The sequence below is a fragment of the Odontomachus brunneus genome, unplaced genomic scaffold, assembly GCF_010583005.1.
Source record: "Odontomachus brunneus isolate Ranch 3 - 2012 unplaced genomic scaffold, Obru_v1 Obru_scaffold_081, whole genome shotgun sequence".
Taxonomy (NCBI): domain Eukaryota; kingdom Metazoa; phylum Arthropoda; class Insecta; order Hymenoptera; family Formicidae; genus Odontomachus; species Odontomachus brunneus.
In genome coordinates this window covers 785597-799522 of record NW_022639531.1, presented here as the reverse complement: position 1 = coordinate 799522, position 13926 = coordinate 785597, and the positions used below count along the sequence as shown (strand labels likewise).

Here is a 13926-nt window from a genome sequence, read left to right as displayed (position 1 = left end):
CTCTCTCTCTCTCTCTCTCTCTCTCTCTCTCTCTCTCTCTCTCTCGTTCTCTCTCGTTCTCTTTCTCGTTCTACCAGGTTTATCGTGATATCGAGCTTCGGAGTAACACGCGAAATGATACGGTGTTTAACTATCGACGATAGCTGCGACCGAAGGGGAAACCCATAGAGACCGCTCTATTTTCCGCAGCGACAGGCCCCGGCTGCTTGTTTGCGCAACCGTAGCGACGATAAAATTCGTTTACGAGTGCATTAGGCGCGCACCGTAGCTTTGTGCGATAGCCACTTCCGTTCCACTTGTAAATCAAGAATTTAGCTCAACGTTACTCTACTCTCTTTCTCCCTCTTTCTTTTCCTACCTCTCTCACCCCTCCCTCTTTCTCTCTCTCTCTCTCTCTCTCTCTCTCTCTCATTCTCTCCCCCTGTTCCTCCCGCTGCGGAATCATTCGCCGCCGTGCTATTTTTAACGCGGTAGCCACTAATTCCTCGATCACATGGCGAACGCCCGCACGCGCGTAACATACCGCGCCCGATCTCCCGTTGTCCGCTCGTCTCTTTCTGGGACAATTCGCTGTCAATTGAGTACCGCCATTCAGAAAGCCTTTTTATCAATTTGATTGCTCAACTCTAGATTACCAATGTTAGTCGTTTTGAGTTACACTTTGAATAACAAATTAATAAAAAGTTTGTGATCGGTAAGGGGTAAAACCACACAATTATTGGCATCTCCGTTAGTCTTTAAGTTTCTAGAAAAATTACGCAACTGCAAACACGTTTGCCAACAATTATTTATTAATAATAATTGTGTAATTTACCTCATAACTTTAATTTCTATACTTCTATAAGAAAATGATAAAAAATGTTACAGCAGATTAAAAGATTGAAGGAGTTAGAATGACCCCCATTGATAATAATGAACTAATTACTATTAGCATTGGCAATTTAAGATCAATAATATCTATTTATACCCCGATATCCTATTTGCGATACCATACTTGATCATATTTAATCTTCCATGCATAATCATATTTTTTGGATGGACTGTATGATCTGCATATATCAGACCCAGACAATCTTGGATTATCATAACTTTGTTGGAAATCAATATTTCTGGGCACATTTTTTTTTAGAGATATAGCACAGCCTCAGTTATAAGATAATTGCGTAATAAAATTCAAATCTACAAACAGATTTGCATATGGAAAAAGTTTAGTTGAAGCAAATGTCTGACGAGATATGAACGAGCTAGAAATTTTGATTGAAGTTACCAAAATTCTGTCCAAGTTCATAAAATTTCCGGTCAACCAAAACTTGCAACTTTCAGATTAATAGGATGTCTGGTTAATTAGAACTTGCAACTGACCAGTTAACCAGATCTGTTAACTTGAAAGTTGCAAGTTCTGGTTGACCTTATTGGCTTATTGAAAAGAATCTTATTGGCTTGAAGAGAATTCTGGTGGCTTCAACTGGGTTCCTGGTTTGTTTATCAGACACTTATCGTCTTTGTAACTGAATCGGGTGCACTAGCTTGCTCTAGTTTTCTTTCTCTCTTTTTTTATACTAATTTACAGATGTATACTTGTTTTTTGTTAAATTCCGAAAGTGTGTACTGGTTCAGCTACAAAGAACAAAGCTCTGATTAGTCCAAGTAAACTCTTTTTTTCTGTGCGCAGTTTTGAAATTTTCCCTTTACGAAAGTTGGTTTTGAACGATCGAATATTCGTTAGGATAGATCCGAATATTTTACGCGGAGACATAAACGATAAAAGTATCGATACGATTTTCTCGATTATAATAAACGTCCAGCGTTCTTACGCGTGCGTTGCAAGCATCTGCGCGCGCGCTTCAACGTACGCAACGTACGAAGATGATAATTAGGCGTGGCGAACGGCGACGAGATGCTCCCGATGATACCGAACACTGTCTTGCCGTATGGAGCGTGACGTAAGCGCGATTCAATGCTGATCTCTCTGGTGGCCGTCCTCGTGCGAACGATACTTCGTGCGACGCGAGCGCGAAGCTATGCTGAAAACACGCCGACGGTATCGTAATATATATCGATACCTCGCTGCTGACAGCGCGTTCTTTTCGCGCGAATAATTGCCGCGGACGCAGGCTTTACGTCATTTTGTGAGAAATCCGGGAAAAAACTTTTCCCTCGCCGGAAGGATCAATCGGAGACTTCTGGCCTCGGTTATCACCTCGAATCACTATCGATTGTCACTGGCTGCGCGTAGTCTTTCAGAATGATACAATGATTCACGCCCATTTCCACGATTATCACGTCGGAATTGAGTCAAGGCGGCCTGCGGGTAAAGTGGGACAAATGTTGCTTTGTCGATCCGTAAGGACGCTAGAAAAAAAGAAAGAAAGAGGAAAAAAGCCAAACCGGACGATTTGTAAATGCGCACGCGCGTGTGTAGTCCAGTGACAGAGATACTTATTTTTATTACGGCCGTTAAGATAGTATTAGTCGCAATTCACAATCACTACGATGCTCGCGAGCTTCGTCCTTGACGTGGCCGCGCGCGCGCGTTTACTCTCGTTTTGTTACAACAGTGGATTAACTAATTTTTCAATGTTTTGCAGGCAACGACAAGCGGTCACATTTTACCCACTTTCCAATGTTCGCAAACCATGTTTTCAAACCAAAATGTGAGAGAGACGGACGTATGTATACTTTTTTATTTTTTTCTTTTTTTATTATATTTCTCAAGCGTTTTCACGCAGATAATGGCGCGGACGCGTTGCGCTTCCGCGCAAATGATACGTAAATGATACAGATGCACGGGCGGTGGGACAATAAGGGACGTACGCGCGTTACGGGACGAGTTTACAGCCGATTCAATGAGGCATAAAGCACGTCGCGGCTCTTATTCAATGTTAATTTCATTCGCGCCGCACGTGCGGTTCGTGCACGTCGCTCCGCTTATTCCGCGATGACGACGGAAGTTACCGCCGCCTCGATCCCGTTGTAAGCGGCGCGGAACGTACGACAGGTCCGATACGTCGTAGGTAGATAGATTAAAAATCACGTGCCGAGTATGCGCGCCGAGCGAGTGAGCGCTTTTAATCGAGCAGATTTTCAAGACGCGATCGATCGATCGCGTAAGGTTGATCCGTGCTGCTCGCAAAAACGCGCGATCTGCTATTATTTTTGGAGTTAGACCAGTATATCTTTCTTCGGCTTACATAGCCAAGAACGTGACTTGGTTTATAACTGTATTCCTTAGCACACACATTCCTTATTTTTATCTATCTGGTTGCTAACATCTCTATAATTACATTTCCTCTTCTAATTGACTTTACAATATCATCCTCGTTGTCTAAATGTTCTTGTAATCTCCTCCCACAATCTTCTTAAATTTCACACTGTACTTTTTCTCTATCTATCGTATCAAATTCCTTATTTCTCTACTTCCTTATTTCTCTTTCAACATGTACCATATCGTGCTTACACACAAGTTCTCCAAATTTTGTTCTTCCCTACAGCTACACACCTATCCCTTTGTCTTTCCTCTTTCTACCAGATCTCTTCACCGTTCTCCTTATTTTCTCTTCGTCATCCTCTTTTCTTCGAATTTCTTTCCATACCTTGTTAGTTTTATTATTCCATTATATATTTCCTGCTGACTCCGTGAAGTAATTTCTCTCCTTTTTCTTCACTACTTATATGTCTCTTTTAACTTTCATTGCTAAGAGGAGTTTTTCATATCCTATAACCTTATTCTTTGCACTTCACCTTTCTTACTGTCGCACAATATCTGTCCCACCAGTTCTTGTGTCATCTTTCTTCCGTATATCTTTATTTTGCTTGCTTACCCCACTCGATGACCAAATCATTTCTCTTCATTTCTTGTATCTTCTTCTTCCTCCATGCCTTGTGTATTTCTGTCTTCTGTCACTATCTATTGTACATTTTCTCTATCGATAATTTCCTCTGCATTACCATAATAATTTTAGCCTGCCTTACCTACATTATCCTAACTAGCTATTTCTTGACGCCATCTATTATCTATGCATTTTTTCCGCTCTGAATCCTACTTTCCTACCTAACACCTTCACTTATACATTATCTGAACGCACTGATCACACTCTCTTTTCTACTTTCCTTATCTAACCCCCTATTTTTAACTCAATACACTAAAATCATTCGTCCACTATGTAAGCACTTACACACTTGCAGGCCATCCAACCAAGTCCCGAAATTGTATTTGCATTGTAATTGTATTGTAACAAAATGGTTGAGTTAATGAGATTTTATTTGAACGAAAAAAATCATTCAAGCAAAACGTTTATGTAGTTGCTATGACGAGTTACAAGTTATCAATTGGTTCAACGGTCGCGATTTGGTCAGTACTTATATCAACGCGCAACTTGTCGTACTAACGCGCGTAATTTGTTCAATAGATACAATATTTCTTTGAAGACGGGTTGCCGCTGCGGTTTTCTCGACCCAACTGTTTTCCTTTTCTGCAGTTATAACGGAAGGCATGATCTGCATGTATGAGGAAATATTGAGCCAATTACTACTCTGTTCGATATTCCGGAATGTATATCACAAATAAGAACATTCCGCACGGAGAATAGAGCGAACTAAGCGCGCTTTGGTTCGTTCATTGTCAGATTAATTCGCACAAACTGTTCACTCCGTACGTTGAGCGCAAATTTCCATTCGCGTCACGCAGGTGTCGCGCATGCACTTGTATATCTCGACACCGAAAGAAGCAATTCTGTTGAAAACATAATCATATGTTGCCAAATCGATCAGCTGACGTCTGGATCGATATCTACACATTTTCGAGTAACGTATCTGGGGTTCTTGTGCAGTCAACGTATCACGTTTATTCACATCTCTGCGCTATTCCCGCCCGTCCGACCGTACGCGGACTGTAACTACTTGAGGCGCGGGCAGGCGAATGGCTCGAAATTATTGACGACACGTCAGACGCGTTTAGATCATCTCGTGTCACGAAAAGTATTGGACACTCTTTTAGAAACGCTCGGATTTGCACCATTACGTTATATCGCGTTCGTTGTTTAAGATCTTATTGCTCAAGGAGATAAAACGTGCCGAATGAACAGGTGTACGTAAATCTGACAGTACTTTACTAGTCGATTTGTAAGGGTTATGCTCCTTATGACTGGTTCATATGACGCTTATATTCTTCACATGGAATGACGAAAGAAAAAAATACGAGAAAAATGATCAAAATTTGCTCAAAATAATGTGTCGTGTAAAATGTAATATGAAAATCTGAGTGTAACTTTTAGTAAACTCGTTGTTGCATCAATATATTAGGTGGTAAACTTAGTTCCTGCGGCTCACAGTTAGATGACGTTAGTTGTAGGTGTAATTTATTTTGACATCTGAAACTGGCTGCATTTTAGAGGTTAGACATTTGTCAATAAAATTCAGTGCGAAGAGATTCATTTAAGCGAGCAGTGCTATTTTTTCTTTTGATTAAATATGGAACGTGATAAGTTGTTTTTTCGACATGTGCTGCTTCATTACTTTGACTTGAAAAAAACTGCAGCTGCAGCTCATAAATTGCTTTTCGAAGCTTATGGCAATTATGCTCCATCGGAAAGAACATGCCAAGTATGGTTTCAGCGATTTAAGAGTGGTGATTTTGATGTCAATGATAAAGAACGCTCAGGCCAACCGAAAAAGTTTGAAGACACCGATTTGCAGGCATTATTGGACGAAAACTCTACTCAAACGCTCCAAGAATTGTCTGCAGCATTAAATGTTACTCCGATGGCTGTTTCCAAACGTCTACATGCAATGGGAAAAATTCAAAAGGAGGGAAAATGGGTACCACACGAATTAACCGCAAATGCCATTGCGAATCGCTTAAACATCTCTATTTCTCTGCTCGCCAGGCAGAAAAAGAAGAGTTTTTTGTGGCGCATAGTGACTGGCGATGAAAAATGGATATACTTCGATAATCCTAAACGAAGAAAATCATGGGTAGACCCTGGCCAACCATCGACATCCACACCAAAGAGAAATATTCATGGCCACAAAGCAATGCTTTGCATTTGGTGGGATATGCACGGCGTCGTTTATTATGAGCTACTCAGACCGAACGAAAGTATCACGGGGGATCGATATCAATCACAATTAAACCGTCTGAATGAAGCATTGTTGGAAAAAAGGCCAGCAGTAGCCAGCAATCGACGTAAAGTCATGCTTTTGCACGACAACGCTCGACCACACGTTGCCAAAGCCGTCAAAGAAACACTGATGCAGCTCGAGTGGGAAGTTCTCCCGCACCCAGCGTATTCACCAGACTTAGCTCCTTCGGACTATTACTTGTCCCGGTCGATGCAGCACGGCTTGGTGGATACACACTTCAGAAATTACGAGGATGTGCGAAAATGGATCGATGAATGGATTGCATCAAAAGACCAATCGTTCTATCGTCGCGGAATTTACGCGTTGCCCGAAAGATGGGAAAAATGTATAGCTAGCGAGGGAGAATACTTCGATTAATTCGTATTTTTTGCTTTTGATGTCGAAATAAATGAGTTTTTTAAACAAAAAAACCGCAGTAACTAAGTTTACCACCTAATAACATAAAATTTATATTATCGTATTATGTAAATTTAATAATTAATTCAACATTTACTATATTTGTCTGATAAATGTAATTAAAAAAATTCTCAAGTTTTCATCATCGTGTCTCACGTCGTAAAAATCATGAAAAGTCTATCGGAGAAGGAAGGAGGGAATATATACGATTAGCAACATTCATTTGGAGAACATTTTGAACACATTTTCTTCAGTGCACTTCAGAACTTAGCCGATAACCAATAAGATACTTTGTTTTCGAGTGATTCTCATAGGATAATCACTTCTGCCAGGTTCTCTAATTGGACGTGTCCCCGAATGCGACGAAGAGGTATTTCTGCAAAGGGGTGCACGTCTCCTCCGTATTTATTTCACATTATTCGCGCGAAGTTGCTCGCCAGCGACGATAACTAATTCCAATCGTGATCCTGGCAGAGCACACACGCGGCATACCGTTGGCACACTATTCGCCGGATGGTATCAGAAAGAAGGTTATTAAACTGAAAGCGCACGGGACGGGTGAAATACCATCGTCGTCCGCCTCAGAGCAGACATGTCCTGGGGGTGACGCGGGGCGACGCGAATTCGCCGTGAGAGGGACGGCAGGCCGGGGGCGGGCAGCGGCGTTAGCGGGACGGAGGCAACGGGGCCCGAGCGAGATCGACGCGTCGCTCGGCTCATCACTTATTTACGCCTTCATTACTGTAAACAATGCATCTCCCTTTACGTCCGGTCTCTCCCGTTCGTTCTCTACTGCCTGCCTGCCTACCCGACGCCCGTCTATCTCGTCCCGTCGTTCATCTCGCAGTCATATACCGAGAGCCATTCCATCGCGCGCGCAAAAGCTCCTCGTTCTCCTCCTCCTCTTCCTCCTCCTACTACTACTACTACTACTCCTGCTTCTCCTCTTCACTCTCCTCCACCTCTTGCTCCTGTGAAAGCACCGTCTCCCAGATGTATTTTAAAACGACTCGGCGCCGTATCTCTCCTCTCGCCGCGTTTGTGTCTGCGCGGTCTCCTTTCCTTCTCCCCGCCGTCGCATCCCCGGCTAAATCCCCGCGCGCGTTTGCTCCCTCCTCATCCCTCACTCTTGTTCTAATAAATATTGAATTCGAAACGAAATTTCGCAGAACGGCTCTCGCCTCGGGTCGTCATTCTGCGCGAGGTGATCACCGTGATAATAATATTCGTCAATTTCTTTTTAATCATTGTTTATATATATATTGTTTTTTTAGGGAAATAGCTATCGTCAATAACTTATTTTATTTACTTTGGTAAATAGTGTTCCCCACTTGGTTCTTTTTTGGAAATCATTTTCAACTACTTTCCTTGCAATACATTTCAAATTAAAAAAATTTAGTAGGGGGTGTAATCTTTTCTAAACATTTACTGAATATAATTTTTATAATGTTGATGGATCTTATCCAACTCTAACATTATATTATAATTACCATCAAGATGTTTGACGTCAAAGTTGCGAAAAAAAAAAGAAGTAAGCGTAACAAAATTTTCGTCGACGAACAATTGTCCCTAAATTTGTCGAGGAGAATGTGGTTTTGAAATTTGGCTCAGATAAACGCACTGAATTGGAGCAGCTAAGTCGAGCAATTAAAAGCGGACGGTAATCAGTGGTTCGCTCTCGTGACATTAACGCGTTAATAAAGTAAGCATGACGAAGCGAAGCGTGAAATGTTAGCTAGCGCAACTCGTATCGCGGGCAACGTTTTCAATTAAAATGCCGACATCTCCGCATTGCAGCAGTAGCCGACGAGAGATATGAGCGGATTCGTGTATAGACACTCTCGCTGAGCGAGAACAAGCGTTTGTCCTCGCATCCTTTTCATCCTTATTTTCGCAGCCTTATTCATCCCTGTTTTCAAGCCATGCTTTTATTATATTAGGTTGATCCATAAGTTGGTGCGAAGTTTTGTCTAGTTGGCATTCGTATGTTGATATTAGGAGAATAGTTCCATAGAGAGAGTCAGCCATCTACATATATGCTTTAATAGCTGCATTTAGAGCATATTTTGTGGTGTAAGTGATAATGTCTAAAGAAATACAATTTTTTTTATTGCGATTTGAAAATGGAAGGTAGTAATGAATTTTTCGGGTGCATTGTGCTCTTTTACTTTCGTAAAAATTGGTGCGGTTTTTTGTCTAGTTGGCATTAGTAGAATAGTTCTATAGAGAGAGTTGGCCATTTATGTATATGATTTGATAGCTGCATTCAGAGCATATTTTGGTATAAGTGATAAAGAAGAGCATATTTTGGTGTAAGTGATTTAAAGAAATATAATTTTCTTTCTTGCGACTTGAAAATGGAAGGCAGTAATGAATTTTTCGGGGGCATTATGCTCTTTTACTTTCATAAAAATTTGGTTCGAGTTTGTCTGGGATATTTTACCTCACTCACCATATTTACTCTACACTGTCCTCTCCTATTATCATCCCTCATTTGTAGAACTTTTTTGACGGTATAAATTTCGCTTCTTCAGAAAGTGTGAAAAATTAAAACGTTAAAACGTTTCTTCGCCGGAAAAGCACAAGGAATTCACGAGAGGGAAACTATGTGAAAGAAAAATTATGTGAAAGAAAGGATTGTCGAGTAGGATATATTATTGCATATATTATTGATTAACAGTATTTAACTAGAATAAATGCATTTCAATTTTGTTAAAAAATCCGCACAATCTTTTATGGATCAATACAAGCAACATTGCCTGATAATAGTTCACGGACGATCATCGTAAACATCCCGATGATCGTTCTGTATTATGACTTTCGTAGTTTATGGAGGGACTCAAACGCGGAAAGTAGCAAACACAACGACGCGAAATGACTAGGCGATAATTAAAGTCGTAAGTTAGGCCCAGCCGAGTTTTCATTTTGCTAATGGCAATAGCGTCGCTACATCGCTAGAACTTTCGTTCGATAAGTCAGCGATTGTCCCGGGAGATTGCACGCTAGGCTTTTGTATGCGTAGAGCTTTCACTGTAAATCTTTGTAAAATAGTGTCCACCACTTGTGTTGTGTTTATTGCGAAAGCTGTGTGATCGTCATTGTTGCGCGGTGTAGCGTTTTAATATATACACGTTATAAGGGTTGGCCAAAATAATGTGAACACCTGAAAAATACAATATATGGCTTTATTAAATTGGCTTTGTGAAGTTCTCTTTAATTAATAATTGATTGGTACACAGTTGTGCGCGGTAATGCACCAATCTTCTTTGATTAAAAACTAAATATTTATGAGATTATTTGGAAAATGGTAGAGAGAGAGAGAGAAGAGGGGCTTTTTGTTCAGTTTGACAATTTTCCTAATATAGAAGCATACATCAGCAGACATCGCCATTATAACTCATCAGTATTGTATGATGTTGGTCATTCACAGATCGTTTTTGATTAATAATTTAAAATTTTGCGTGATTGTTCGCAAAATTGTAGAGGAATTGTTTGTTAATTTGAATCTATCTGTACTCCGCGGCGAGTTACCGGACACTTTGTACATATATTTACTTATTTATTTATATTAATATATTATTGAGCGCATAGCATTGTTCAACACGATTCACACAGCTTTATTTTGCTTCTCGAGCACAATTCTTCTCGAATATCGGAAAAATCAATATGTACATATTGATCCATGATCGCCTCTTATCGAATATGCATGTCTGCCGAGCATCTCCCGTGGAAACTCCACGGCTTATTTACGCGAGGCTTTCCTGCCGTGATATAAATCGATCCGCGCTCGAAGGAAGTCCCGAAGTTTGAATCATCTTATAACAGCGGTCGCGAATTACGAAATCGCAACATGCTCGTTCCGCGGTATCAAACGATATATAATGAGTCACGTGGGAAATCATGCGTGTAATATCCGTCTTTCAAACATAATTAATTGACGACGGTATATCTTTGCGTGTGTTGTATGTGTGTGTGTGTGTTACGTAGTTATATTTTTACATGGCATATTAATCCAGCCAAGGTCGGATTTATTTCTTCAACGACACATCCCGCCTTTCTCTTCTACCCTCCTCATATTTTATCATGTATACAATGCACTCGCGCGATTTTATTATAACGACGTCTTTATCACGCTCTCGTGCTCGAAAAAATACGTCTAGGATAATACAGAGCTGGCAATAATCATAGCATTACCTTGAGAATTATTCTTTCGTAGAAATATTCTTTGGATATTCAGTGTAAGTGAAATATTTTTGTTGTGATCCTCGTATTTCTTTAGATTGGTGTTCATGTAAAAACCTCAAGAGATCTACTGATTGCTATATATTATACCTGTTTCTACCTGTTATGTGAACTATTCTTCAGCGTATCTTTTCATTTTATATACGTTCCAAAATGGGCAAGAATATTGAATTGAGCCCGAGAACGAAGTGTGTTATTGTTACTTTATCTAAGAAAAAGTTTTCTACGTGCGAAATAACAGTGAACCGAAAATATTCCGAGAAATGGGAAATTTAGATTGAATAAAAGCTAAAGTAAGAAAACGCTGTACAAATGCAGTAGGCGATTGAATTCTCAATAGAATTTACCTGAAAAATCGCGGACTGACATCACGTGAATTAAAGCGTGAGCAGAGAGAGTCATCTGGTTGACAGTCGTACTATCCAAAAACGCTTGTGCTCAAATTTATTGGGCGATGCAATAGAGTAAACTCAGGCATGATGGCCATACGGAAAAGATGGCCACAGGCTGTAATTTCTTTAATAATTACTAAAATAGTAATTATTCTCAAAGATAATCGATATCTGCAATAGTTTATATGCATACACTCATGTGTTGAAACATACTATTTAGCAATTATTGGAGAAATTGCAATCTATGACCGTCTTTTACATATAACCATCATATACACCCGAGTTTATCACAATTAATGCCAATACTAATAACAAATCTAGCGCCTCTCGAGCCGCTCGAACGCGAAATCTCAACGTAGGGGGATTAGGTGGGCAGTGGCGATGTTTATTCGGCGCGAAAAACGAGGACTCGCGGTTTATTTAATAGCGAGAGGACATACACGAAATTCGGCAAGGCGCAGGAAGTCTCGCTCGCCCATTATGCACACAGATACGACCGGAACTTTTTGAGAATTCGCGCGCGCTGCAGATTGCGTTCTTACGAAAAGTTTAGGGAACTTTCGCGGCGACGGAGAGCCTTCGATTTCTCTCGTCGCGAAGTTACGTTTGCAGCGTCACTATGCGAACGAGTCGTATTCCAACTACTCAACCTACGAAACCTTGTCAATTATAATCGCGGTTCACCTGCACATTCGTCTGCGCGCTCGTCGAGAAACACCGGCTCGGGCTTCCAAATATTTGTCACGATTAACGGCCGCCTTGGCTCGCAATGAAAGTACTTCTTGGCTGCACATAATTATCCATTGAACTTGAAAGTATTATTGTCAATGCGCTCCGTGTAACACACCGGATACGCATGCCTGTAACATTAGATATATTATCGTACAAACGAGCTTTTCTTGGCTACGAGTCAAGTATGTCGTTAGCGAGATTCATTTGCGCTGCTCCTTAAAACATATGCGATACATTCGGATGGAATTCCGAGGGGAGGAGAGAGCTCGCCGAAACGTCAGCCCGATGAAATCACGGCTCCACCGACGCGCTCGTATAAATGTAATTACGCGAGATTTTCGGGGATTGCGAGCCTCCGAAGCTTTTGGCCGCCATATAAAAGCCACGTGCCATTCCGTTGCGTTTATTTTCGCCGTTGCACTGTTCTGTCGCGCGGTCGCGTCTGGCTGCCCTTTTTTATATTCGCGGATTCGTCGTAGCAGATGCGAGATTTTAGTTGTGATTTGCGTTGGGAAGGCGCGCGCGTTCAGCTGTATCGTCTGGGAATGCACGAACGTACCTGTACGACATCGTCTCATGCGTCATTTGAAGAAGCCAACGTAAAATACATTTGCTTAAATGTGCTGGCGATCCAAATTTAACTGTAGCTATAATTAATATTTATATAAAATTATAATAAAAGCTATAATTAATATTTATATAAAATTTCGTGGGATCTCTAATTAAGGTTCAATTCAATTCCTCGAAATAATTATGAGTTAGAAACATAATATTTTAAATATACGATTATAAATGGGATTATAAATGGGACCTAAAGTTATCCCAATATTTTTTCCCAAGCCTTCTCAGACATGTCTTTATCTCATATTAAAATTAAATATAGAACAGTCAATTTCATTGTTAACTTTTCAAATAATTTCATTATTTAGAGAAATATTCACAATATTAAAAAACATCCTTTTTAAATTTTTTTTATATAATATGTGGTATATATAAAAATGGGATTCTCACTTTTTCCTTTGTCTCTCTCCCCCTTCTTGTTTAATATCATAAAAATATATTGACGTTATTGATTGAAAAAAGCAAATGAGCTTCCAAAGTATTTTTGTTTCGATTTTAGACAGAGAAAATATGCTTAGAATAAGAATGAGATTCCCAATTGAGTATCATAGGCCAATCAGCTAAAAAGATTTGAGTATTCTAATTCATGCTATATCTGGGAAAATCTTGAGGAACTTCTGCGTGGGTAACTCTATGTCAGCGAGATAATGATACGTGACCAAATTTAGACAAACTTTGATTTTCTCGGAAATATAATTGCCAGTAATTATAATAATTTGGAATATATTTTCGCGGCGCGTCAGCTCAGATATCTATTTTTCGAAATTTTGCGCGAGGCTATTATTCCGCGATGGGAGCAGTACCGCGTGTTTCAACACACTCTGAGCCACGAATGAACCCCCTCTGTGTTCTCTCCGATGACACGCTTCCCCCCGGTGACATTTTATCGCCGCACCGCGTGCAATGAACTCGACATCTTTTCGTAGCCGCTTCACGCACCGCTCGATCCCGAAATACACGCACGGAGCGTATTTTCGGACGTTTAATTAAGACTTCTTACGACCTACTTGCTCGAAATATTTCGCTGTTGACGGTGAGACGCATGCCGTTGACGATGACGCTCAACTTATTTCATGTTCTTGCCACCTCACGGACTTTACTAGGCGACGATGACTCTTCCTGCGATTAGCACACTTCTCAATAGCGCAGCAAGATTGAATTTATTCGACAAAATTGTAACGCCATTACGTGACATCCATCCATGCTAAGAGGCAGTTGCGTTTTAGCCATTTTCTATAAGATCTTGCGCTTATAGAACCCGTTCCACAACATTGTACACTTTAGTTTGTCAATCTTTTTTCATTAATCAACTCAGGTTGACGTGCTCTACTTTGTGTCAGACACTCTGTGTACCAGCTCGTCACGTGTTACATAACGCATCGTTATTCTATTATTAAAACGC

The 13926-nt window shown here is 40.5% G+C and overlaps 1 protein-coding gene across 7 annotated transcripts in view; it reads left to right on the top strand.

The window, feature by feature from the left end:
* LOC116847586 (neurogenic protein mastermind-like) overlaps positions 1-13926 on the top strand; it is a 296566-nt gene that overhangs the window by 234172 nt on the left and 48468 nt on the right. For 5 of the 7 annotated variants that reach the window (XM_032822710.1, XM_032822708.1, XM_032822712.1 and 2 more), the window contains exon 3: positions 2589-2669. The exons of the other annotated variants lie outside the window; for them this stretch is intronic. In XM_032822710.1, the coding sequence (XP_032678601.1) occupies positions 2589-2669 (81 nt within the window). The remainder of the gene's footprint in view (positions 1-2588; positions 2670-13926) is intronic. 7 annotated transcript variants of the gene reach the window in all.